Source organism: Danio aesculapii, chromosome 14 (genome assembly GCF_903798145.1).
Source record: "Danio aesculapii chromosome 14, fDanAes4.1, whole genome shotgun sequence".
NCBI lineage: Eukaryota > Metazoa > Chordata > Actinopteri > Cypriniformes > Danionidae > Danio > Danio aesculapii.
The window spans coordinates 51,363,804-51,391,448 of NC_079448.1; the positions used below are offsets into that span (position 1 = coordinate 51,363,804).

The window sequence follows — 27,645 nt, forward strand, 5'->3', positions numbered from 1 at the left end:
AGTTTAACATTTTTTTATCAAAAATAGAACTGAAAAACCTTATTTAACTTTGAATAAATTTGTTTGTAAATTTTATCTATTTATATTTTATATATTTGTCTAAGTCACCTTTTTTTATATATATATATATAATACGAATTTGTTTTTATCATGTAATATTTTAATGTATATCCATTTGGCCACGAAATAGCCAATAAGTTGCTGATGTGGCAATAAATATGTAATAATAATAATAAAATAATACTTTATGCAGAAAAGTTGCATAAATTACGTAAGTAATGGTAAATAGGTCAAATTGTATAGAAGGTAAATATTGTATAAACACATTTCAGAAATAACAGCAATAAAATAGTATTTTTACTATTCAAAATACAACATTCAAATATTTTTAACCAAAATATAAACAATCAGATTTGAACTTAAAAAACTAAACTAAAAAGTCAAGAAGATTCTGATTAAGAATGACTGTTAGCATCACATCAGTAGTCTGTTATTACTGTAAATATTATGCATAAACAAAGAAAATAACTGCAGCGTTCAGCATGTCACAATGAAAGAAACATAAAATATCAAATATATCAATGTGTTGCACCTGTTTTAAGTGTTTGATTAGTTTAAAGAGTTAAAAAATGCATCTTATAACCTTTTACACGCTTCATCTTGATTATTTATTTAGTTATGTATTTTCATTGCACAAACGTAGCATAATAAGAGATGTTTGCTCTGCAGGTTCCCAAGCGTCTAATCCCATCATGGAAAGCTAGTGTCTTAGAGGCAGAGGCATCGTTAACCAAACAGTTAAACAGCGAACCTCCATTGACTTTAATCCGGGATGTGTGTGTGCCAATTACAGAAGACAAGGCACCCAAAAAAAGTCCTGCTTGTCCAAAGTCTACAACGCTATCCACATCATCAAGCTCCCTTTTGTCCAATGGACTCAATGCATCCGTTAAGAACAGACTAAAACCAGGCACTGCAGGCAAAAAGAAGACAACTAAAAAGATGGTCAAATCTCAATCAATCAGATTAAGCGAGACCCCTTCATTATTTAAATCCAAATCAAACCCTTCATCAGATAAACCCTCCACAGCCACAGAGCCCCTAGATAGTCCGTATTTAGATATCGACTCGGTACCCAGGATTCTGTGTTCAAAACGTATCAATGAATCGCTGGAGAAAGAGTTGAGCGCTAAAACTACAAAAGTACCAGCATGTAAGAAGACGAGCAAAAACAGCATGGACAAACCGGGGAAGAAATCTGATGTAACATGCATGAAGAACAGTAAGCTGAAGAAGTCGACTCCCAAAGACAGAACACTTAAAGTTACAAGCTCCAGACTGAAGGAAAGCAGTTCCCCGGGCTCGTCGGATGGCTCTTTTGCCATGCACTCTCACTATCTGCCTGCCAGCAGTGGCTTAATCTCGAGAGCACTTGCCGCCGGGGAAGAAACCGAGGAAAAAGACGTAAGCCATGAGCCAAATTCTCACTCGCCAAGTTCTGAACACTCGTCCCCTACAAACCAAGAGGTATCAAAACAAAAATGGCAGGTAAAAAATAACAGCGAGTCTAGTGAAGAATCAACAGATGCCTCCGACACCCCGCCAAACCCAACTCTAAATAAATTCACCAGAATTTCCCTCCGGAAACAGAAAAATGGCATTCACAAAGGACGTCCGTCTAAATCACACGAGCAATCAGAATCTAAAATAAAAAATGAAAGCATGTTCTCAGACACGTCATCTTCATCCATCCCATCTCCTTCAATATCTCCAATGGAGGCTTTCCAAGACATCAAGGAGCTTTCCTTTAGATCTCTTGTTAAAGAGGAATGCAGCTCTGGAGAATCGTCGCTCCGTGCTGATTCCAACTACAAATTCAGCACTTTCCTGATGCTCCTGAAGGATTTGCATGACAGCCGGGAGAAGGAAGGGAAACCTTTAACTCTTCCTCCAACATCTCCATCTTCATTAATAAAGGAAGAACCTTCACTCATCCCTGTTGGAGAAGATGCAGCAAATGAGGTGCTTTGTGAAAAGGAGTTTGCAGAGCAAAACAGCTTGCCTGGAAAAACATCCACACCGAACAACTCAAAACAAAGCAAAGCCAATCTGAAATCAACAGTGAAAAAGGAGACTCAAAAGCCTGACGCTATAGATTCAGTTTCTCCATTAAAGAAACCAATCTCGCCTGTAGCTTTGAATGTACTTGACAAAAGTTTGCCTCTGTTAGGAGATCTTTCAAAGTCTAGTAATGTTTCTGCTGCGGTTACTGATGTTTGTGCGAAAGCAACCATCTCCAAGGTTGCTCCTAAAAAGCGCTGGAAAACATTTGAGTCTGAACTTGGGAAAAGCATCAAGCCAAAGAGCGATCAGGTTGATTCGACTCTAGATGAAGTGAAGAGTGTGTCCACAGAGCCCAATGGAGTCTTCAAAGACAGTCTTCAGGAATCGGCTCACTCTGATGTCCCGGATAAAAAAGATGCTTCAGGTGAGTCCTGAAAAATTGAATAGTCAATGATTCAAATCTTTGCACAGTGAAGTCTGATTATTTATTTTTTTGGTCATGCACAGAAACTGTACACACCTGGTCCGATACGTTAATCCATTGGGAAAAAATTATTCAGAGTCAATTCAGTCAGTGATGCTTTGTTTCTCCTCTCTCTCCTTCAAAATAAAACCGAGGACATATTGTATCAGTCCATCCAAACTGGAACAAAGTAAACATTTGCAAAAATAAGGATCATTTTCAGAATTAATAAGAGCTTATTTTGTGGCAGGATATCTGATTTGCATCTGTTTAGAGAAACACAAACTATTTTTTAAATGAAGAAGTCTCAATATTTCTCAATTCTTCATAAAGTTGCATTTGTGTGTTATTTGGATTCAACGTCTGTTCAAGCTTTATTACTAAGAGGTTTGCACAAGAGTTAATGTACAGGCTGATTTATACTTCTGTGTCAAGTGCACACGTATGCTCTGGCGCAGCCTATGCGTGGTTGCATAGCCCTCGCCGTGGCCGAAGCTGATGCGCACCTCTCAAATATGTAACTACATGTCACAACGACGCGTAGCACAAGCTCTGTGATTGGTCGGCTTGGTAGCGCTGACGAGTGTGGGCGGTACCGAGATCCATGCGAACCCGTTGGAGTGAGTGTCAAGTAGGGCCGCTCGATTATGGGAAAAATCATAATCACGATTATTTTGGTCATAGTTATAATCATGATTATTCAAAACGATTACAGTTAAAGTCAAAATTATTTGCGCTCCTGTGAATTTTTTTATATATATAAATATTTCCCAAATGATGTTTAACAGAGCAATTTTTCACAGTATTTCCTCTAATATTTTTTCTTCTGGAGAAAGGCTTATTTGTTTTATTTCAGCTAGAATAGGTTTAAATATTTTGAAACCTATTTTAAAAGCTCAATATTATTAGCCCCTTAAGCAATTGTTTTGATTGTCTGCAGAAGAAACTACTGTTGTACAATGACTTGCCTAATTGCCCTAATTAAGCCTTTAAATGTCACTTTAAGCTGTATAGAAGTATCTAGTCAAATATTATTTACTGTCATCATGGCAAAGATAAAATAAATCAGTTATTAGAAATGAGTTATTAAAACTATTATGATTAGAAATGTGTTGAAGAAAATTCTCCATTAAAAAGAAATTGCGGTAAAGGGTCGCTAATAATTCAGGAGGGCTAATAATTCTGACTTCAACTGTATATAGTTATTTTTCTCCCTGTAAATAAGAAAAGGGAAATAAATACAATAGAATAAAAATATGAAATAAACTGTGCTTTAAGCATCTTCACTGTGAGAACTTTAATTATGACTACAAAAGTTCTTCAGTCAGGAGCAGTGAGGGATTTTCTCCTTTTGTTGTTTGATTATTGATAAAAACAGTCGGCAGCAGGAATATTGTGCGCTGTCACTTTAAAAGCAGGTTCTGTTTAATGGTTTCTCTTTCACATGTCTTTTGATTCTCAACTTGTTTGTTTATTACACAAATGAGGGTTAATATGAATATTTACTAAACACCGCGCTCTGACACAAATTTGCATGTATTTGACCATTAAAGTGCTCACATTAAGATGACAGTGGTGTGCTCTTCAGCGTGCACACTAACAAACACACAACAGCATGCGATCACTTCGCGCTTTTAAAAACATGAATGATTCGAATGTACATCAGTGAACGATGCGCACTCCATGCTGCAGATGTTACATTACAGCACATGCTTTTAGTAATGTTCATGTGGAACTGAGCTTTGCAGAGCAACAAATGTGTACAACTGGAAAGGGGGCGGTATATGATGCAACAATCGTTTATCTCCATTAATGTTTTTTCATAATCGTCGAAATCGAATTTTCGATTAATTGCATAGCCTTAGTGTCAAGTGTCAAGTCCTGTGAAGGAGCTCCAGATAGAAACTGTTTTGTGTTTATCTTATGATTAAAGTGGTTGCATGTCCCCCGGTTCCCTTCTCAAAATGAGCAAGTTTGAGCTACTTCTACAACACATGTGTCAATTACAAGGGCCGCGGGCCAAATGCGGCCCGTCAAAACATTTAATCAGGCCCGACAACAAGTTTTGGTAATGAAGTTGCCCGCGCTCACTTTAAATATTAGGTCTGAGACCATTACAATATTGAGACGCAGGTGGTGCTGTTGCGCTTCACCCTGCTCTCTAATTTAGACGTTACGCTAAATGTAAACAAGGTAAAATATTTCTGGGACTAGCACAATGGCAAAAAAACGCAGACAGACTGGACAGAGAATATCAACAATTTCAACCAAGGTGGGAAACAAAATATTTATTCAAATATTACAAGTGTCCTTTGAAGCAAAATAATCGAAATAATAAAATGTCTTACCATTTATTTTTTATATAGGCTACCATTTATCTGTAATAGCCCACTAATAAATATATTGCTTTAACTTTTTTCTGCTAAAATCCACAGGTTCAGTTGTAGGCATCGACAGTTGGCATGGATCATTTCATCATTAGGTTGCCTTTTTAAAGCTAAAAGAATACGTTTAATAATACAATATCAGAATCCATCTGTTGCTTGTTATGATGTGGTATATCAGTTGTTGGCTTTTTGTTTTATTATCAGTTTTTCTGAATAGGAAATGGCTTTTAAAGTAGACTACTGTTCTATGCTAGCCTACTGTACGGTTATATGCTTATATTGGTTAGAGAGCTTCATGTTTTGATAGAGATAAAAGCTGCTGTGACATAAATGTGGTCCAAATTAAATGTAAAACCTGGCTATTTTGATAAATGTGGTTTAATGAAGTGTAAGAGATGTTACAGTTGTTAATACACTTTTATTTTCTCCAATAAATAATGTTTTTAAATGTGCATGTACAGCCCCTGAGTTTATTCACAACAGTCACTGTAGCCTTTACCAAGTTTAGATTTAACACCCCTGTTCTACAAAAAGGTAGCGTTTAGAAAAACAAACACCAGCGAAGAAACTCGACACAGAGGAACATAAAAACCTACTGCTAGCTAGTGTTCCGGACGTGTTATTGCAGAGCAACACAAACAGCATGCAGAAGGCATGCGCCGTGGGTCACGCTGGTCACTCAATGCAGAAGTATAAACCAGGCTTAAGCTGTGCAAAAATTTGGGATGAAAATTTCACATTTTGTGTACAATTACCTTTAGAAGTTTAACAGGGTGTCTGCGGGGTCTTAAAAAGTAATAAAAATTGATAAATTGATAAATAAAAGTAATAAAGGTGAAAAATTGAATTGAATAAATCAATTTAGAGTAATTTAAAGCCCTTAAAAAGTCTAAATGCTATGTTACAAGCTATTAGATTTTGTATAATTTTTGATTAAACATGCTAAAGTTTGCCTTTAATCTGTGACATTTGGATGCTCTGTGGTTTATGAAATTGATAAGGTCCTGCTAGATTTAACATTACGCTGCTTTGTTTACTGCTGTAACCAAGGCAACGCCATTATTCCTGCTGCTGGATTAGCATTTTTATCCAGTATATGAATAATGTTCTAGTTTAGGATTAGTTTCTTACTATCAGTATTTAATAAATATACTGTAAGTTAAAATGTTGTCAGTGTTACCAGTTGAAACCTTAAGTGGCGAACAGGTTTTAAAATGTACGGAAAGAGTTTTAAAAAGGTCCTAAATGGCATTGAATTTCACTCTCTTATTCCTGTTTATATCATGTATATCCATTATGCTAAATAAATTGTTGTGTTCTCAGAAAACAAAAGACTTCGAAAGCCAAGCAAGAGGCTGATTGAATGCAGTGAAGAATATGAACAAATATTTCCCACTAACAAGAAAACGAAGAAATCCGCAGAGTCCTGTAAAACGGTAAGCTACATCATTTCTCCATGATTTAGACCAGTGAGGAACAGGACTGAGGACCGCTGGTTTAGACAGCATAAATAATGGCTCGTTTCCACTGACTGGTACAGTACGGTTCGGGTCGGTATGGGTCACCTTTATCAGGCTTGCGTTTCCACTACCAAGGGTACCCTTTTGGTGGGCGTGGTGTATGAAAGAAAGTTTCAACGTCATTCTCGCTCAAGAAAATGTCTACAGTAAAGCTGTATAGGTTGTTCACATATCATATGAGAAGCACTTCTCAAAAAACAGATGCTTCATACACATAAATACTTTTGTAGAAATGTTTATTACTAACCTTTCTATGAACATGAGTTGATTATAACTGCAGATCAATGACAGTGCAAAATAGCCTACTGTAACGTCTGTAATTATATTAAATAAATAAATAAATAAATGAACATATATAAACACATACAGCCCCTTACAGTCTCCGATATGTTACCAACTACAGAAGAACTACACACAGTGGACATTTAGTCCTTATTTAGGTTCAAAAACAACATGAAATATAGCTCACAGTCAGTGTCTTTAATCTTCAGCAGCACATGTAGCCTCTGTTCGAGTAATTCCGTCATTCTGAGTTCATAATAGTCCAAAAGGTGAAGATAATAATTAAACATGGCATTTTTAATCACGTTTGCTGAAAAAAATAATGTGCTCCTTTTTTCCGGCTTCTCCTTTGTTTCTTCACGCTTCACTCTCGCGTTTGTCAGTGTCTGACAGGATCGGGTTTCAAAAACACGCCAATAATCAAGCGCAGGTTATTATCATCAGCTCAAGAAGTTTGTTATTTCAGATATAGATGTGCAGCTCGCACAGGCAAGAAAGCGAAACCGCTCGCGCCTCAGACTGGCTCGTAATAAACTAAGGGGCACAGGGTAAATCTGCTCTTTTTGCCTTTGTGGCTGTTCATCAAGACGACGACAACGTTTGTTTGAGCACGGGTCGACCATGGCTCGTTATTATATGCATTTATAATCCCGCTGTAATCTCTCGCTGTGTATTTTAAACATGGCGGGTTTTTTATTTTCATTCTGGCTTGTTGCGTAAGCGAATGACGTGTCTCTGAAAACCAATAGCGTTCAGCTGCGCATCTAGCTCCTCCTTTTGATACCCTTTCTCGTGTTTGGTACCCTTTCCAAAGGGTGCCGAAAAAGTGGTACGGTTCAGTTCGGTACGCCTTTTGACAGTGGAAACGGCCATAAAAGCGTACCGTACCACTCAGTGGAAACGGGCCATAAGAGAACAGCATATTCAGTAGTACGTTAACTTTACATTCGAGTACAGCCAATTGACCAAATCTTGAGGTGAGAGCATAAATTAAATAATTTCATGTCTTTCCTGAAGGGATCTTGTATCTCTAACACTACTCCTGAACCGCCGGCGTCAGACCAGATCACACCTGATGCTGTTTTGAGCTCTTCAGCTGAAAAACCCTCTGAACATTCCAAACCAGAAAAGCAGAAACCCCCTGCAGATGCTCCTGTTTCTCCTTCAGCACCCAAATCTCCATCCTGTACCCCATCCTTAGAGACAGAGCCGTGTGAGAAGAAATCTGGTGAGAATGGGTTGTTTAGGATAGCTTACCATACTTGTAATTGTCAGCTGAATGTATAAACCTGATTTATATTGCACTTGCAGCTCCTTTGGTAAGAAAGAGGACACGCAAGTATGTGCAAAAAGTTCTAGACTGCGCCATTCAAGGGGAGTGTGTTAAGGTCCCAAAGAAAGGGGTGAGTGTGTGTGGTCTGCATATGTGAAATGTTTTTAAGACTTTAGCATTTGTTGTATTTTAATGTTATTGTTTTTTTATTATTCTTAAATCAGGAGAGTAAACAACACAAATCGAACTCAGAAGACTCAGGTGTCAGAGATCTGCAGGTAATGCTTTGTATATGGAATGTTTTTTGTTGAATGGTAATATTATAGAAATTAGTAGAGCTGTGGCGAGATTGAGAAATTGATTCTGCATAGATTCTGAGCTTAGTTTTAAACAGCAGATGGCGCTCTAGACTAGTTATTAACAGAAGATGCACTCTAGGCTACTTTTTTGAGAGTAGATGGCATTCTAGGCTAGTTCTAGGCTAGTTTTAAACACTAGATGGCATTCTAGGCTAGTTTTTAACAGCAGATGGCGCTGTAGGCTTCTTTTTAACAGTAGATGGCATTCTAGGCTAGTTTTTAATTGTAGATGGCTGATTTTTAACTGCAGATGGCCTTCTAGGCTACTTTTTTAACAGTAGATGGCGTTGTAGGCTAGTTTTTAACTGTAGATGGCTGGTTTTTAACAGCAGATGGCGCTGTAGGCTACTTTTTAACAGTAAATGACGTTTTAGGCTAGTTGTTAACTGTAGATGGCTGGTTTTTAACAGCAGATGGTGCTCTAGGCTACTTTTTTAACAGTAGATGGTGTTCTAGGCTAGTTTTTAACAGCAGATGGCGCTGTAGGCTACTTTTTAACAGTAAATGACGTTTTAGGCTAGTTGTTAACTGTAGATGGCTGGTTTTTAACGGCAGATGGTGCTCTAGGCTACTTTTTTAACAGTAGATGGTGTTCTAGGCTAGTTTTTAACAGCAGATGGCGCTGTGGGCTACTTTTTAACGGTAAATGACGTTCTAGGCTAGTTTATAACAGTAGATGGCGCCGTATGCTACTTTTTAACAGTAAATAATGTTCTAGCCTAGTTTTTTACTGTAGATGGCTGGTTTTTTACAGCAGATGGCGCTCTAGGCTGCTTTTTTAACTGTTGATGGTGTTCTAGGCTACTTTTTAACAGTAGATAGTTCACTAGGATCGTTTGTAACTGCTGATAGCTCTCTAGGTTAGTTTTAAACAACAGATGGCACTCTAGGCTAGTTTTTAACACCAGGTAATCCTCTCGGCTAGTGTTTTAAGCATAGACAGCGCTCCAGGCTAGTTTTTAACACTGGACGGAGCTCTGGGCTAGTTTTTACCATTTACATTTACATTTGCATTTAGTCATTTAGCAGACGCTTTTATCCAAAGCGACTTACAAATGAGGACAAGGAAGCAATTTACACAACTATAAGAGCAACAGTGAAAAAGTGCTATAGACAAGTTTCAGGTGTGTAAAGTCTAAGAAGCAAAACATTAGTAAAAAAAAGGTGTTTTATTTATTTATTTATTTTTTATTTATTTTTTTTTTTTTTGAGAGAGAGAGAGAGTACAGTTAGTACCAATAGAATATGCTCTAGGTTAGTTTTTAACAGCATATGGCACTGCTCTAGTCTAGTTTTAACAGCAGATGACACTCCAGGCTAGTTTTTTTACAGCAGACAGCGCTCTAGACTAGTTTTTGAGAGCAGATGGTGCTCTAGACTAGTTTTTAACAGAAGATGCACTCTAGGCTAATTTTTTTTTTTGAGAGTTGATGGCATTCTAGGCTAGTTTTAAACAGTAGATGGCGTTCTTGGCTAGTTCTTAACAGTAGATGGTGCTGTAGGCTACTTTTTAACAGTAACTAATTTTTAACAACAGACAGTGCTGCGGACTAGTTTTTTTTTACTGTAGATGGCGCTCCAGACTGTTTTTTTTTTACAGCAGATGGTGCTTTAGGCTAGTTTTTAAAAGCAGATGGTGCTCTAGGCTAGTTTTGAACATCAGACGGCTCTCTAGGCTAGTTTTTAACAGGAGATGGTCCTCTAGGCTAGTTTTGAACAGCAGATGGCGCTCTAGGCTAGTTTTGAACAGCAGACGGCTCTTTAGGCTAGTTTTTAACAATAGATGGCGCTCTAGGCTAGTTTTGAACAGCAGATGGTCCTCTAGGCTAGTTTTGAACAGCAGATGGCGCTCTAGGCTAGTTTTGAACAGCAGACGGATCTCTAGGCTAGTTTGTAACAGCAGATGGTGCTAAAGGCTAGTTTTTAACAGCAGATGGAGCTGTAGACTAATTTTTAACAGCAGACAACACTGTGGGCTAGTTGTTTTACAGCAGATGGTGCTCCAGACTAGTTTTTTACAGCCGATGGTGCTCTAGGTTAGTTTTTAACAGCAGATGGCGCTCTAGGCTAGTTTTTAACAGCAGATGGTGCTCTAGGCTAGTTTTTGATGGTGCTCTTGGCTTGTTTTTAACAGCAGATGGCACTTTAGGCTAGTTTTTAACAGCAGATGGCACTCTAGGCTAGTTTTTGATGGTGCTCTTGGCTTGTTTTTAACAGCAGATGGCACTCTAGGCTAGTTTTTAACAGCAGATAGCACTCTAGGCTAGTTTTTGATGGTGCTCTTGGCTTGTTTTTAACAGCAGATGGCGCTCTAGGCTAGTTTTTGTTGGTGCTCTTGGCTTGTTTTTAACAGCAGATGGAACTCTAGGCTAGTTTTTAACAGCAGATGGCGCTCTAGCTCTTGGCTTGTTTTTAACAGCAGACGGCTCTCTAGACCAGTTTTTAAAAGCAGTTGGCACTCTAGGCTAGAGGGTAGCCCATCAGCTGTTAAAAACTAGCCTGGAGTGCCATCTACTGTTAAAAGGTAGCCCAGAGCACTATCTGTTGGTAAAAACTAGCCCAGTGTGCCATCTACTGTTAAATTGTAGCCTAGAGCGCCATTTATTGTTCAAAAGTAGCCCAGAGCGCCATCTACTGTTAAAACATAGCCTAGAGCACCATTTGCTTTCAAAGACTAAGCCTAGATTTGATTCAGAAGATAATAGTGATGCATTTTAAAAATCTCAAAACTGCCACTGAGTTGATTTCTCAAAGGATTTTTTGCTACAGCTCTAATAATTAACAAAGTGAGTTTTTTAAACCTTCACTTAAACATTATTAAATGCCACTGTTATTAAAACAATAATTTAGTTAAGCAATGCTGCTGATGTTTTTTTCAGAAACAGGAAGAGGCTGGACCTCCACCATCAAGCCCATGTGCTGTATCAGGTTTGTTTTTTCGTATGTGGATTAAATTTACACAGCTTTCATCTGAACAGCAAGCATTTATTTATTTGCATTATATGTGTAATGACAAATTATTTTCTTCCTGTTCACAAGGAATATGTTTTAATGTGAAGACTGAAATTGAATACAGTATAATACAGACAATACATAGAAGTCAGACAAAGTTTGTCTTTTAATTGCTTTAATTATACACCAGGATGTGCTCACAGGCATTTTTAAAGACAATGTATTCATTTTATTTTTTATTTTTAAATATATTTTTATTGAACATTTTTAGTGCAAAAACATGTCAGAAAATTACATTGAGTAAAAAGATAATATCTATCATACATGTCATTTGAATTCTGATTTGGATTCTGACCCCCACATGAAAAAAGTTATAAGAGAAATAATAATAGTAAATAAATTAGATTGTAATTAAATAAACAAACAAATTAAATAATTATAATTATGACATAAAATACTAAATTATATTATATAAAGGCATATTACATTTCTTTTGTCCCGGCTGAATCTAACAGACAAACTTTTAGTCTTGTGCTGTGTTCACACTAGATGCGGAACGTGTGGATAAATCGCGCTATTCATGCTTAAATAGACGCGTAAACATTTGAGTTTACTCGCTTCATTTGCGCATCAAAATCCGCTCTATTCGCGTGTCAAATTCGCTTCATTCGCACGTCAAATTCACTTCAGAATTAAAGCGTGGATGCATAGCCCTCGCCGTGGCGTCACTGACGCGCATCTCTGAAAAAATGTAACTATTCAATTCAATTCAATTCACCTTTATTTGTATAGCGCTTATACAATGTAGATTGTGTCAAAGCAGCTTCACATAAAAGGTCACAGTAAATAGGAACAGTGTAGTTAAGTTTGTAGTGTTTAAGTTCAGTTCAGTTTAGCTCAGTTCAGTGTGGTTTAATAATCACTACTGAGAGTCCAAACACTGAAGAGCAAATCCAACGATGCGCGGCTCTACAGATCCTGAACCATGCAAGCCAGTGGCGACAGCGGAGAGGGAAAAAAAACTTCACTAAAGGCGGAAGTGAAGAAAAAAAACCTTGAGAGAAACCAGGCTCAGTTGGGCACGACCATTTTAATTTCTCCGCTGGCCAAACGTCTTGTGCAGAGCTGCAGTCTCAGTGGCGGAGGCTGGAAGCTGGCCTCAGCGAAGACTCGTCTGTCTCTGGAGCGTCATAGGAAACAGTCTCATGTTCTCCACTCTTCCATGACCATCGCAGTAGTTGTTCAGGATTCGGCCAGGTCCAGGATATGGAAACCTTGGGATCATCTCGTCGTTGGTCTTGGATCGAATCAGTGACTCTGCATAGTCTGAGGGCCTCGGGAAGAGTATCCCCAGGTGGAAATGGAGAATAAAGAAAATAATTAGCGTAGCTGATGTTCACAGTGTATATCAGCAAGATGCATAACCTGTGTGGAAGCCCCCTAAGTGGTGCACTAAGTGTATGCTTTACTGAACAGATAGGTCTTTAATCTAGTTTTGAATTGGGAGAGTGTGTCTGAGCCTCGGACGTTATCAGGAAGGCTATTCCAGAGTTTAGGAGCTATAAATGAGAAGGCTCGACCTCCTTTACTCGACTTTGCTATTCGAGGTACTACCAGAAGTCCTGAGTTTTGAGATCTTAAAGAGCGAGTTGGATTGTAGCGAGACAGAAGATTGGTTAGATAAGCAGGAGCTAGATTATTTAGAGCTTTATATGTAAGAAGCAATATTTTAAATTCAATACGAAACTTAACAGGCAGCCAGTGTAAGGAGGATAAAATTGGGGTGATGTGATCAAATTTTCTAGACCTGGTTAGAACTCTGGCAGCTGCATTTTGTACTAATTGAAGTTTGTTAATAGAGGATGCTGGGCAGCCAGCAAACAGAGCATTACAGTAGTCCAGCCTAGAAGTCATAAAAGCATGGACTAGCTTTTCTGCATCTGAGATGGATAGCATACTTCGTAACTTAGCTATATTTCTCAGATGAAAGAAAGCAGTTTTTGTGACATGGGAAATATGATTTTTAAAAGTTAAATTGCTGTCTAATATGACACCCAGATCTTTTATAGTAGAACTAACGCTAACTTTGTATCCCTCTAATTGTAGATCGAGTTGTGAGATCTGCTGTGTACAGGATTTAGGCCCAATAAGTAATAATTCTGTTTTGTCTGAGTTTAAGAGAAGATAATTGTTGGTCATCCAGTCTTTAACATCTTTAATACACTCAGTTAGCTTGGACAGATTAGACGTCTCGTCAGGTTTAGTTGAAATATATAATTGAGTATCATCTGCATAGCAGTGAAAGCTGATCCCATGTCTTCTAATAATGTCTCCCAGGGGTAGCATGTATATTGTAAACAGTAAAGGGCCTAAAACTGATCCTTGAGGCACCCCGTATTTTACTGGGCTGATTTGTGAAGGCTGTCCATTTATATTTACAAACTGGTAACGGTCAGATAAGTATGACTTAAACCATTGTAGGGCATGTCCTTGGACACCTGTAGACTTTAAGCGATTAATAAGGATACCATGGTCAATGGTGTCAAATGCCGCACTAAGATCGAGTAGAACTAATAGCGAGATGCACCCTTGGTCAGCAGCTAAGAGTAAATCGTTGGTTATTTTCACTAATGCAGTTTCTGTACTGTGATGAGCTCTGAAACCTGACTGAAACACTTCAAAAACATTGTTGGTCTGCAGAAAGGAGCATAATTGAGCAGAAACAACTTTTTCTAGTATTTTAGATATAAATGGAAGGTTTGAAATAGGCCTATAATTAGCTAAGTTGCTGGGTTCCAGTTGTGGTTTCTTAATAATAGGTTTAATAACAGCTAACTTGTAGGGATTTGGAACATGGCCTAAAGATAAAGAAGAGTTGATAATGTTAAGAAGAGGTTCTCCTATAACAGGTAGCAATTCTTTCAGTAACTTTGTTGGAATTGGGTCCAATATACACGTAGCTGATTTAGAGCTATTTATAATTTTGTCTAGCTCTTCCTGTTCTATGATTTTAAAGCACTGTAGGTTATTTAGATTCAGTGGCGTGTTTACTGGATCTGAAGTATAAGGCGGTGCAGAAAGTTTAATATCTCCTATTTTCTGTCTAAAGCCTTCTATTTTATCACTGAAAAAATTCATGAAGTCATCACTACTAATTTGCGGTGGAACGTTTTGTTCCAAAGATGACCGATTATTTGTTAATTTAGCGATGGTGTTAAATAAGAATCTAGGATTGTTTTGATTATTTTCTATCAGTTTGCGGAGGTGCTCAGCCCTGGCAGATTTTAAAGCCCTCCTATAGCTGGACATACTGTCTTTGTATGCAATTCTAAAGACTTCTAAATTAGTTTTTTTCCATTTACGTTCCAGGGCACGGGTTGCTGTTTTGAGAGCGCGGGTATGACTATTATACCACGGTGTAGTTTTATTCTCTCTAGTCTTTTTTAGTTTGATGGGTGCCACAGTATTTAGAGTGCTAGTAAAGATGGCATCCATACTGCTGGTTACTACATCAAGGTCATTTGCGTTTGCGGGTGCATTTCGAAGTAGAGAAAGATCAGGTAAGTTATTTATAAATTCATCTTTAGTGGATGGAACAATAGTTCTACTAGGACGATATATCGGAGCGGATCTGCTAATTTCAGGTAAACACAGCTTATATAGTAAGAGGTAGTGGTCTGTAATATCATCACTTTGTGGTATAATGTCTACATCAGTGACCTCAATTCCATAAGACAGAATTAGATCTAGTGTATGCTTTAGGCGATGAGTTGGACCAATAACATTTTGCTTTATTCCTAGTGAGACCAGCAAGTCCGTAAACGCGAGCCCTAACGTGTCGTTAGCGTCATCTATGTGGATGTTAAAGTCTCCTACAATTAGTATTTTATCAGTTTTAACTAGTAAGTCAGAGATAAAATCAGAAAACTCTTTTAGAAAATTGACATAGGGTCCTGGAGGTCTATATATGGTGATTAGAGCGAGAGATAACATAGGTTTTTGCATAGTGTTTGGAAGGACAACATTAAGCGCTAGTACTTCAAAGGAGCTAAACATAAGTCCGTTTCTCTGATTAACATTAAGAATATCACTAAAGATTGACGCAACTCCACCACCACGACCAGTTTGACGAGCCTCATGTTTATATAAGAATCCTGGAGGAGTTGCCTCATTTAAACTAATATAGTCATTTTGTTTCAGCCAGGTTTCAGTGAGACAGAGTGCATTAAGATTGTTATCTGTTATTATTTCATTTATGATAAGTGCTTTAGGTGCTAGTGACCTGATGTTTAGGAGACCAAGCTTCATGAAATTTGTATTTTCACTTTTTCGTGTTTTTTCTGGTTTAATTCTTAATAGATTATTTTTGGAGCACACAGTACGTTTGTTTCTTGATCTAATAATACGAGGAACAGACACAGTCTCTATGTGGTTAGTTAGGTATGCATTACTGTTATTTTTGTGGGACGAATAGGAGTCTGTGTGGCTAATTTGTGAGTTTTGTGAATTTTTACTTACTAGTCAGATAGAGCGAAGTATTCTGGTGATGTTGTCCGACAGGAGTTCAGCTCCAGCTCGACTGGGGTGCAGCCCGTCAGCGCGGAAAAGCCTAGGACGCTCCAGAAAAGATTCCAGTTATTGGCAAAGAGCAATTTCTGTTCTTCACACCATGTTAATAGCCATTCATTCAGAGCAAAAAGTCTACTGAACCTTTCATTTCCTCGGCGGTAGGTAGGAAGCGGTCCAGAAACGATGATCTGCGTGGCGGGCGAAGTGCGTCGAACCGTCTCGATCAGGCTCCTGAAGTCCTTCTTCAGGATCTCCGTCTGCCGGAGCCCGGTGTCGTTCGTCCCCACGTGGAGGACGGCGGCACCGAGGCTCTCGGCAGCGCTCAGGATAGTAGGTATCTGTGCAGAAATATTCTTAACTCGGGCACCAGGGAAGCAGAAAGTGCGTACTTTGTTACCTTTGGAGGAAGTGGAGCGGACGTGGCGGACGATTGAGTCGCCAATGATGGCAACATCGCGACCCGTCTCGCGGAGAGGGGCGAAGCGGTTCTCCGTGGGGATCTCGAACACCGGAGGAGGAGACGTTCTGCCCCGGGACCTGGCAAGCACCTTACGCGGTTGCACCCAGGGGCCGTGGTAGCCGGGAGTCGGCGTGAACGACGCCTGGGTGCACCGCGTCCTCGGTGCGCTGGGCCTGGACAGAGAAACACGCGGGGTTGAAGAAACTGGGAGATTGTCGTTGTATCGGACACTTACCTCAGACGAGCGAGTACGGGTTAAGAGCAGAGCCCTGATGCCCTCTCGCTTCGTCTCCAGCGAGCGAATCTGGGACTCCACCGCTTCCAGCTCCAGCTCCAGCGCCTCCATCGATGCCTCTCCTGCACTCAAGGACAGACACGCAAGCGACATTGTACAAGGTGAAGAGCAAAGCCAGAAAGTGAGAAAATAAATGTGTGAAAGGGGTTGGTAGCTTTAGCTGACCAGCGGTGCTAGCAGGCTAAAGCTACAAACACCAAGCGGATGCTCGAGAAACAGAACGTTTAAAAGTAGATTTGTTTGTATGAGTGTGTTAGGGGGGTTGTTCACCCCAAGTAGGAGAGATAAATATTTAGTGAATGAGGAAGTATTTTAAGATAAAAATGTAAATTGCGAATCTAAACTCCAAACAAACGCAGCGAACTCCAAACAAACGCAGCGAAGCAGTGACTACACATCGCAATGACGCATAGCGCAAGCTCTGTGATTGGTTGGCTTGGTAGCGCTGACGAGTGTGGGCGGGACCGAGAGCCGCATGAGAAAGGGTCCCAGGTTCGATAAAATAGGAAAGGTTTTGTTCTTCATAGCTGTGGAGAAAGCCTCAAGTGGGATAATACTACAGACTGCCAGCAGCCATTGATTTAAACTGGGCGGTTCTTCATTAATCCACTTTACAGGGATACATTTCCGAGCAAAGTAAACCAAGGCATGTAGAAGGTCTCTTTTCCGAAAAGTATGAGGTATATCATCATTGAGACCCAGTAAGCAAGTCTTTGCTCCCAGTCGTAATGTACATTTAAAGATGGCGTTGAGCTGCAGACTAATCAAGTTCCAGAACTGCTGTATAAGAGGACAACTCCACATACAATGATAGAAAGATCTAATGTCCGATTTATATTTCACACACAGCTCAGACAGACCTGCATTCATTTTATGTCTAACCTCAGGTGTAATAAACAGTCTATATAAAATTTAAAATTGTCTTTCCCAAGCAGAATTTGAGGCTAACACACCAAGAGGGTTGCTACATAGATCCAGCCAGAAATCATTGTCAATTACACCACCCAGTTCAGCTTCACATTTACACTTAAGTGAGTCAAGGTTATCAGTTTTGATATTACAAAGGGTGTTATAGACACGCCGTGTGATACATTTGACCTGCTTATCAATGGCCAGAAGTGATTCAACTGGGGGAAATACTAAATCCTCGTGGGTAATCTTTATATTTTGTCAAAGTAAAATTTTTAACCTGTAGATACTTAAAGTCCACATTAAAAATCCTGAACTTGTCCTTAATCTGTTGGAATGTGAGAATAGTACCATCCTGAATAACATCACCCACCACTCTAATGCCCTTATCACTAAAGACAATGCTTTAGATAAGAATTTCTCTGCAGCTCCTTAACTCTCAAACAACCGGTAGATTACACAGGATTGTAATGCATTTGATCTTTACTTTAGCAAAACTTTAATCAATCGTCAATAATCAATATATGATCATCAATATTAAAAATTTCCATCACATATCTAAGTAGTCTGATGCACTTTTGTGAAAATAGAACTCATTTACATAGAAATGACCATTGCACGAAATTGGGAACTGACTAGGTAGGTGATAATAAGAATTGATCCCATTAAAAGTGTTACAGTTTCTGTTTACCTCATTTACAGCACAAAGTGAGGGTGAAATACGAACGTCTTCCCCGATCCAGCCGGATGTTTCCAGTGTGGGTCAGATCCCGATTGAAGGAGAGCAGAGCAGTCCATCTAAACCTCAGATTAACAACGAAGAATCGCTGATCTCTGAGGTCTTTATTCACCTGCTGTAATTATTAAGTGCTGTAGAGATTATTAAGACTTATAATGTGTGTTAAAATTTCTTTTTGTGTTTGATTGTTTTAGGGTTTTGGTGCAGGACTCAATGACAGTGCGTTTTCCAGCAGAGATTCATTATCAGGGGATTTGTCTGGACTCTCGACCAATAAAAGATCAGTGGAGAGAGGCGGAGGTGCGTCGCTGAAGGAGAATGTCTGCCAGGTAAAATGACTACATATAGTAAATGCCAGGGACAAAAATTGAGGGACAAAATCATTTCATCATCTAGAACACTGTGGTACAAGATGTAAAATAAGTCTTTGACGTTCCTAGAGCGTGTGTGTAAAGTTTCAGCTTAGAATACCACACAAATAATGTGTTATAACTCTTTGAAACTGACCCTTTTAGCCTCTTTAAATTCAAATGAGGTTGTGATGTTTTTAAAAGAGGGCGGAGCTACAAATGCCTGTGTGTCAGCATAGTGGCAGATTCAAAAACATATCTATAATGTCCTATGCTGATGAGGGGGAGATGGTCACTAATGGGCGGGGCTTTCCCCCTCTGATGACACGTACAAAGACAGAATGTCAATCAAAGTGCTTCTGCAGACTGTTTTTATCAAGTGTGATTATTAAAAATAAGATTATCTTTTAAAATCATTTGAAGCTGGTTATATTCACACTGTTGCCACACAACTGTGCTTAAACCACTTATTTAAAGTGACTTTTGCATAATGCGTCCCTTTAAGATCAGAAAATAAATTGTTTCCCTGCTGAAAAATCCAGCTTAAACCAGCCTAAGCTGGTTTTAGCTGGTTGATCAACCTGGTTTTAGAGGGGTTTTGGCCATTTCCAGGCTGGTTTCCAGCCATTTCCAGCCTGGTTTAAGCTGGACATAGCTGATTTTGGCTGTGCTCCCAGCCTGGTTAGGCTGGTCAAGCTGGTTTTAGCTGGTTTTTAAGATTTTAGTTTTGGTGTTTAAATGCCTAAATGGACTAGCACCGAGATACTTGTCCTCATTAATCCAATTGTACACTCCATCAAGGGCACTTAGATGTACTGATCAGCTACTTTTGGCTGTTTCACGCGCAAGGTTAAAAACCAGGGGGGACCGTGCCTTTGCAGTGGTGGCCCCCAAACTTTGGAATAATTTGCCTCCCTATGTTAGGCAGACTGCAACCCTTTCTGTTTTTAAAGCAAGTCTTAAACCCCATTTTTACTCTTTGGCTTTTAATACCATATGAGAGTCATGTGTCTGTTGAATTTGTCCTTTGTTTTAAATGGTGTATGTGTGTACAGCACTTTGGTAAGCACTTGTTGTTTTTAAAAAGCGCTTTATAAATAAACTTTGACTTGACTTGACTTGACTTGGTCATCTTCCTGCCTGACCAGCTAAGACCAGGCTGGAAATGGCTGGAATCCAGCCTGGAAAGGGCCAAAACCTCTCTAAAACCAGCCTGGACAACCAGCTAAAACCAGCTAACCAGCCTAGGCTGGTTTAAGCTTTTTTTTCAGCAGGGTTCTGTATTTATATTAATGGATAAAAAAATATAAGCATAGTTCATATATCTGACTGCTTGTATTAAAGGGCACCTATGGTAAAAAATCTACTTTTCAAGCTGTTTGGACAGACATATGTGCATGTATGCTGTATAGATTGTCATATTAGGGTGATATAAGCACACCCAGAGCTTTTTTTTTTTTTCAATTTAACAACATAAAAACGGTCGACCAATTGCAGCGGTTTTCAAATCGACCGCTACCTGACATAGTAGAGTGGTCCCCCCGCCCACCAATATTGATTGACAAGCGCGTCACAATATCCATAGTTTGTTGATTCACGTCCGCCATTTTCAGCGTGAGTCGAAAACTGTACAAAGACACAAATGATTTTGTACTCTCTGCTTGGTCTGTGTCAGAGTCGTATATGTACGACTAAATGGGGATCCTCTCTCTCTCCTTCTCCGTCTACCTATCTGTTGCAAATGCAGAGCGGGTGAGCTCATGGCCCCTCCCCCTTGTTACGTTGGCGGGAAGCCGAAACTAGTCTACATGTGAAGCAACACACCCCTAAATCAGCGAGCTGTGGACACGCCCCCAACATGACACTTTTTAACACATTATAATAAAAAAATCTGAATTGTGTTTTAAACTGAACCTAAACTGGCACACTCAGAAGAACCATAATATTAATATTAAATCATAAAAAAGAGGTCAACTATGGGCCCTTTAAAGAACAAAATTAAATTACAAATAATATATAAATATTAATATATTTATAGATTTTAAAACAGTTTTTTTATTGTGTTGTGAAGAAAAAAAATCGAATTATGTATGGAAAGCATCGTCAATGCACCGAGATATCGAATTGATCCGAATCAATGGCAGGATAATCGTAACCGAACCGAACCGGGAGACCAATGTAGGTTCACACCACTATTCTCTATATTGGCTAGACGTGAACATGGTGCCATTTGTTTATTTGACATGGATGCATGAAATGATACAAAATGAAAATAGAGATATTTATAAGGGTTACAAAAATGATATTCTTTTAAAGTACGCATGAAATCAAAACTAACCATATTGATTTTGTTCAACTTGCTAGTTTTGTGTGGAACAATTCATCTGTGCATGTCATTAAGAAAAACTAAATAGTTTGCTCTTGTAATCTTTAAGTGAAATCTGAAAAGGCACTTCATGTTTGTTTTCATTTAAATTCTCAGATTATGTCAGTCTGAGGTATTGGGCGTGGCTAACACACTTAACCACGCCCCTCCAGCTGTCAGTTTTGACAACAAACAGAAATTGCGAGGAGGAGTCTGTTAGCTTATAATAACTCCTCCCCCCCTCGTTTCCAGATCTTTCTGAATGAAACACCTACTTTACTACATCTAATCAGTTTGCAGTAGAAGAAGACAAGCCACGCCCACTGCTTCCCATTTAATATTCCGTTTCTCTAGAAACTGTAACGAACGTAAAAAACGGTCGCAGCTTCCCGTTCATGCAGACTTTAACCTCTCTATTGGGAAGAAGACGCTGTGTATTGTGTGTATTAGATTGTGAGTGTGTTTTTCTGTAGGTGTGTGAGAAGACCGGAGAGCTGCTGCTGTGTGAGGGTCAGTGCTGTGGAGCTTTTCATCTGCAGTGCATCGGCCTCACAGAGACTCCTAAAGGACGCTTCATCTGTCAGGAGTGTAAGATGGGTAAGAAACCTGCAAACCAGCAGCTAGGGTTGCCGTCCATCCCATACTGTCCTGTCAGCTTGTGGCAGAAAACGTGGCGATGCCTGTTTCTTAAGTTTCAGTTCAGTTTCCTTTATTTTTGTCATTCAGCACATCAGTAGATGTAATGCAGAATGATATTCCATTACATGGACACTCAGTAAGGAAAAAATTATATTAAATAATATATATTTCATTAGATTTTCCTTCTGCTTAACCCCTCATTTATCAGGGGTCACCACAGCGGAATGAAACGCCAACTATACCAGCATATGTTTTATGCAGTGGATGCCCTTCCAACTGCAACCCAGTACTGGGAAACACCCATATACTCTCATATTTACACACACACACACACACACACACACACACACACACACACACACACACACTACGGCCAATTTAGTTTATTCAATTCACCTATGACGTCTATCAGATGTTGGATTTGGTTGCCACACCTGATGAATAAATGTCAGTATTTGACGTCAATATGACGTTGGTTTAAGATGTTGCCTCGACGTTGGATTTTGGTCACTTTATAACAGCCTAAAATCGACCAAATATCACATCATTTGATGTTGTTATTGGACATCAAAATAACATTGTCCTTGGACGCTGGCTAGACGTTGAATTTTGGTCACCTGACATCACAACCTAAATCTAACCTAATATTAATGTCTTATGGCATTGTGCGCCTGCTGGGAAATAACTAAATACACTACAGAATGTTACGTTTACACACACATGTACAAATTACATGTATCTAATCTAAACGCATCAGCTTTTTACAGCGTAATACCCACTACTCTTGAGTACTTTTGAAAGGGCTACTTTTAGGGCCTACTCACACTATGCTATCCGAACCGTGCCCAGGCCCGTTTCCCGGATCGTTTGAGAAGTGTGAGTGCTCTGAATCGGGCTCAGGCACGGTTCACTTGGGCTTTGGTGCGGTACGCTTGTGTGTGTGTGTGTGTGTGGAAAACGCGCCTAAGGCCGAAACTGAAAGCGAGACTTGACTTTTAAGGGACTGATTCACATGTATTTATTAATCATTCTTACCGTTCAATAAACGCAAACTGTGGTAGTTTATTGAAGACGCAAACTCCTCACTGCACCGCAGATGCGCCTTTAGCAAACCTCCTAATTCCCGCAGCACAAGGACTTTATGACTTATGATATGCATGTCGCTGCATATCAAATGACTTAAACGATATAACTAAAGAAATCTCCACTGAGCTGAGCGAGAACGCTTCTCTACTGAACAGTGCATCATCGATGACGTAAGCGTGCCCAGGCCGAATGTAATGTGAGTGCGGGCCGTCGGGGGAGACGGGATGGGGGACAAGCGTGCTTTGGCCCGGTTCAAGTCAAATGTACATAGTGTGAGTACGCCCTTACTCATACTTTGAGTAATATTTACAACAGATACTTTTACTGCACTACATGTTTAGGCAAGTAATAGTACTTTTACTTGAGTGACTTTTCAGTACTCTTTCCACCACTGGTGGGTGGGTTGGATTCCTTAAAATGCTCTTTGCCCTTGACAAGCATTGTTGTTGATACAATTGATTGCATCTTAAATTGTAAAAAGGAAAAATCCCATCTATGAGAAACTCAAAGTCATATTTTGTTTAAAGCTACTTACTTTGTGTATCTTCATTCATTCATTCATTCATTTTCTTTTCGGCTTAGTCCCTTTATTAATCAGGGGTCGCCACAGTGGAATGATCCGCCAACTTATGCTGCACATGTTTTACGCAGCGGGTGCTCTTCCAGTCGCAACCCATTACTGGGAAACATCCATACACACTCATTCACACTCATACATTCAGACAATTTAGCTTACCAAAATTAACCTACAGCGCATGTCTTTGGACTTGTGGAGGAAACCGGAGCACCCGGAGGAAACCCTACGCGAACACGGGGAGAACATGCAAACTCCACACAGAAATGCCATCTGACCCAGCCGAGGCTCGAACCAGCGATCTTCTTGCTGTGAGGCGACAGCACTACCCACTGCGCCACCACGTCACATAAATTTCACATAAAAAATCATCGCTACTGATTTTCTGTTTACATTTTGAATAATATGGGCCTTAATAGTAAACAGCTCATGTGCAGCTAAATTTATTTATTTATTTATATTTTTACAGTAAATCCCTCCACCGTGTGAAAGCTCTGCATTTAATGACCACTCATCTAATTTTGCTGGTCACAATAAAGTTTACAATAAGGTTTCATTAATGTTATTTACACGTATTTACTAACATGAATTAGTAATGAACAATACTTGTACAGCATTTATTAATCATAGTTCAACATTTACTAATGCATTATTAACATCCAAATTCAAGCTTGTTAACATTAGTTAATGCACCGTGAGTTAACAATGAACAGCTATTTCATTAACAAACATAAATAAATACTGTAAGAAATTGATTGTTTATTGTTTATGTTAGTAAATGCATTAACTAATACAACCTTATAAAGTGTTTTCTTCTGTAAGCAAATCTAAAAGGTACACACACTGGTTGAACACCCTCTGGCTCAGCCTGCTGCTGCAGTAGCCACACCCCTAGCTCTCGCTATTGGTTGAGCTGGAAAGTGATTGACAGCTTATAGTGGTATGCTCTCAATGTTTCAATGCTGCATAGGAGATTCAGTGTTTACTCTAATGGACGAGATAAACCCGCAAAGTCATATTAATCAACAACACTTTAATTTGACACTTGTTTTCCTTTTCATTCCTCTAGGTGTGCACACGTGTTTTGTGTGTAAAAAGCCTGACAAGGAGGTCAGGAGGTGTATGATCCCTGTGTGTGGGAAGTTTTATCACATGGATTGCATATTAAAATATTCCCCCACCGTCGCACAGAATCGAGGCTTCCGCTGCTCCATCCACGTCTGTCTGTCCTGCTACATCACAAACCCCAACAACCCTGGCATCTCCAAAGGTGAGGGGCATTCAGATGTTGCATAAAAAGCATTAGTGTGTGTCTGCTTTATATCTGAGGATTTTCTTCTATTAGGTTGATTTTTTTAACACCGTCAAGCTGTAAAACTGTTAAAGTGTCAGAGATTTTAGCTAAAATGTATTAAAAAACTTCATCTCTAACTACAGTATACATTTTCTGACTATGAATATAGCCATGGAAGCTGGCATGGTGTTAAACACAAACATTCAGGTGTTACATGTGCAAACACAATTTAAAGAGCAGCTCATGGTATTTTAAAGTGCTCCAACATTGTCCTGGAGTTCCCTGCAACATGCATCTGAGGTCAGTAAACATTGCCTGAATACGCATTTAACATGAGAATGATTGTACAATGTTTTTGTAATGGTGCATTTGAGTAAATTCGAAGCTTAGGGTCTGTAAACCCCTCCCACCCTTAAGATAACTCTGCTCTGATTGGTCAGCTGGCCAAGTATGTTTTGAGTACTCTTTCTGTTTTATAAATGAAACTCCCTAGATAGTATGCGATTAGTATGAGGATTATTACGTTAACCCACTGTAGGGCTGCACAATATATCGTTTCAGTATCGATATCGCAATGTGATCGTTCGCAATTGTTACATCACAGAATATGCAAAGGTGAGTCTGGATTATAATTTCAGGCCTGGGATTTTAATAACATTCAGGCATAAAAAAATTTGTACCGTTTGTAAGTTTAATAACAATTAATTTTGAGTTATTTTTATTTTCATTATTTAATTACTGTACAAGAATACCGTTCGGCTCGGAAAATGATAAAACACTGCTCAGTTGTATCTTTATATGTATTTCTCTACGCTCGTAGATTGTTTATTAGATTATATGTAGATGCGCTGCCTTACAGAACAATCCCAAACTAAATGATTTCCAAGTAGAGATATCAAGTCTTTGGAGGAATTATATTCATATCGCAGTACATATATATCACACAATAACAAAATATCGCAATCTTAGATTTTTCCAATATCGTGCAGCTCTAAACCAGTGTGTAGGATAGTGTTAGTCTGAGTATCAGATTAGACGTTGGAGTGTCTCTGCCTTTAAACCGATTTAAAGCCTTCTTTTGAGAGACGATGACTTTATGTTTCAGGCACGTTTTCGATTAACAATTTTTCAGACTGTATTGTTCAAATTTGCTACCCTTTCGTTATGTTGGGGGCTGTTTTTTGCCTCATTGACTACCATTATAATTTTTTTGGTTTCAAAGCCATGACAGCATATAATCATGTATTCTTCAGTGTTGGAGGTTTTCCTTGTTGGGAATTGGTGAAGTTTGTCAATTTTACTGTTGATCATCAGTTGGCAGCATTAACCTTTCAGATCAGGGGTAGGGAACCTATGGCTCGGAAGCCACATGTGGCTTTTTCACCAAACATATGTGTCTCTCCAGCTGTCTCTCTTCAATAATATTTTAAAGTTTAACAAATCATAACTGTGAGTAGAAATCAGTTTCCTATTGAAAATACAATCGCAATTCCCTTTATATCACATTTCTACGGCAAAATAAATAAAAACTCAGTTTACAATAAATGGACATTTGAGCTAATGCTCATGTGTGGCCCTGTGGTTTAACTTGAATTGTGACACCAATTCATTCAGAAGTGGCAAGGGCAAAAATAGTAAAGAAATCTATAAAAATTCTCTTATTTTTGAGTTGTTCATGGACATAAATGAAGGTTTTTTTTATAAATAAATAAACAAAATATATATATAAAAGGTTTTGTTATTTACACACATGGCTCTTTAAAAAAAAGCATTTGGTAAAAAAAAAATCTGAAATGGCTCTTTGCTGAAAAAAGGTTCCCGAGCCCTGCTTTAGATAGGCCTGTGCAAAAGTGTTTCTGGCTTTTAAATGGAGTAAAACAGCAGATTATAGTGTGTGTGCAGGAATACACTTACTGTGTTTACTCTGTTCTGAGAGCTGATGGGCTTATTTTGATTTTCTTAGACATATCAAGGTGAGTGCCCAAAGGTCTCTCTATCCCTCTCTCTCTCTCTAACACACACACTATACTTTATATAGGAGGCAGAAACTAAGCTTGTTTTGCACTGCAGCTGATGATCAACATTAAAAAGGAAAAATTTCACCACTTCCCAACAGCAAAAACCAGCAACACTCAAAAATGCATGATTATATGCTGTCTTTGCAATCAAAGACTGCATCTACACTGCAGATATTGATGATCAAATCCAATGTTGTGACTATATCTGACTTTTTTGATGACCTACTTGCATCATCTGTTAACTGTGACCCGTATCTGATTGACTGCATTTACACTGCACACGGCAAAGGCGCAATGACTAGGAAAATAAGAGCGGGCGCTGACTGACAGCGGCTAATAAAAGCGCTCTTTTCTCCACTTGTATTTAATCTGGTCGCAGGGTTTCATTTTTTAAGTTCTTTTTTAACTATAGTTTATGGCAGAAAAGTTCTTATTTTGCCATCTTCTTTTAATCTAGGCATTTTAAACCAGTAGGTATCTTAATGTCATTTCTATGGCGTGATTTATGCAACCGTTTTAGTTTATATTGTTTACGTGGCGGACGTTGCGCTCTCTCTCTCTTTCTCTCTCTAGTTAACATGCTCAAATGCTTGTGTTACATGACAAAACAAAAGCTTTTAAGTCCTCGTGTATGAGATTTAAGGCTTGGGGCTCTGCTGAAGTCTGTTCTGAAATGAAAGTGTCAGACTTGACGTCATTCGCTAAGGTTTTTAATGATGTGCGACTCGCATTGACAGGTGAAAATCTGATCTACCTGCTTACACTGCAGACACGAGAACACAGATCCGATTCATATTGGATAAATTTCCACATATAAACAAGGCCTGAAATAATCGGAATCAATGTGATTTTTTTTCCTGTTTATATGTACATGGGCTATATCCGATCTATGCCACATGGGAGAAAACCATGCAGTGTAAATGCAGCAAAAATTATAATTAGATTAGATTAGATTAGATTCAACTTTATTGTCATTACACATGTACAAGTACAAGGCAACGAAATGCAGTTTAGGTTTAACCAGCAGTGCAATAGCAGCAAGTGCAG

The 27,645-nt window shown here is 38.9% G+C and overlaps 2 protein-coding genes across 4 annotated transcripts in view; one reads left to right on the top strand and one right to left on the bottom strand.

Moving 5' to 3' along the window:
* Positions 1-27,645, top strand: part of nsd1a (nuclear receptor binding SET domain protein 1a) — a 66,373-nt gene that overhangs the window by 11,360 nt on the left and 27,368 nt on the right. The window contains exons 5-14 of the mRNA XM_056472490.1: positions 730-2,488; positions 6,238-6,350; positions 7,734-7,944; positions 8,028-8,119; positions 8,214-8,267; positions 11,228-11,276; positions 18,236-18,372; positions 18,467-18,601; positions 21,461-21,584; positions 24,356-24,556. Coding sequence (XP_056328465.1) covers positions 730-2,488; positions 6,238-6,350; positions 7,734-7,944; positions 8,028-8,119; positions 8,214-8,267; positions 11,228-11,276; positions 18,236-18,372; positions 18,467-18,601; positions 21,461-21,584; positions 24,356-24,556 — 2,875 coding nt within the window. The remainder of the gene's footprint in view (positions 1-729; positions 2,489-6,237; positions 6,351-7,733; positions 7,945-8,027; positions 8,120-8,213; positions 8,268-11,227; positions 11,277-18,235; positions 18,373-18,466; positions 18,602-21,460; positions 21,585-24,355; positions 24,557-27,645) is intronic.
* LOC130240835 (uncharacterized) lies at positions 12,362-17,009 on the bottom strand. 3 transcript variants are annotated; one of them, XM_056472494.1, is made up of 3 exons: positions 16,011-17,009; positions 15,819-15,909; positions 12,362-12,626 (listed from the first exon to the last, which is right to left on the bottom strand). In XM_056472494.1, the coding sequence occupies exons 1-2, from the start codon at positions 16,715-16,717 to the stop codon at positions 15,822-15,824; spliced, it is 795 nt and encodes a 264-aa protein (XP_056328469.1). In that variant the 5' UTR covers positions 16,718-17,009; the 3' UTR covers positions 12,362-12,626; positions 15,819-15,821. The 3 variants fall into 3 exon arrangements, with proteins under 3 accessions (XP_056328469.1, XP_056328467.1, XP_056328466.1); XM_056472492.1 differs by having other exon boundaries at positions 12,362-12,634; XM_056472491.1 differs by lacking the exon at positions 12,362-12,626 and having other exon boundaries at positions 15,062-15,909.

Excerpts from the sequence above, each read along its gene's own strand:
- LOC130240835 (XM_056472494.1), bottom strand. The coding sequence starts at position 16,717 with ATGTCGCTTGCGTGTCTGTCCTTGAGTGCAGGAGAGGCATCGATGGAG. Across the intron at positions 15,910-16,010 it reads TACCGCCGAGGAAATGAAAG|GCTTTTCCGCGCTGACGGGC; the intron begins GTTCAGTAGACT and ends GGAGCGTCCTAG.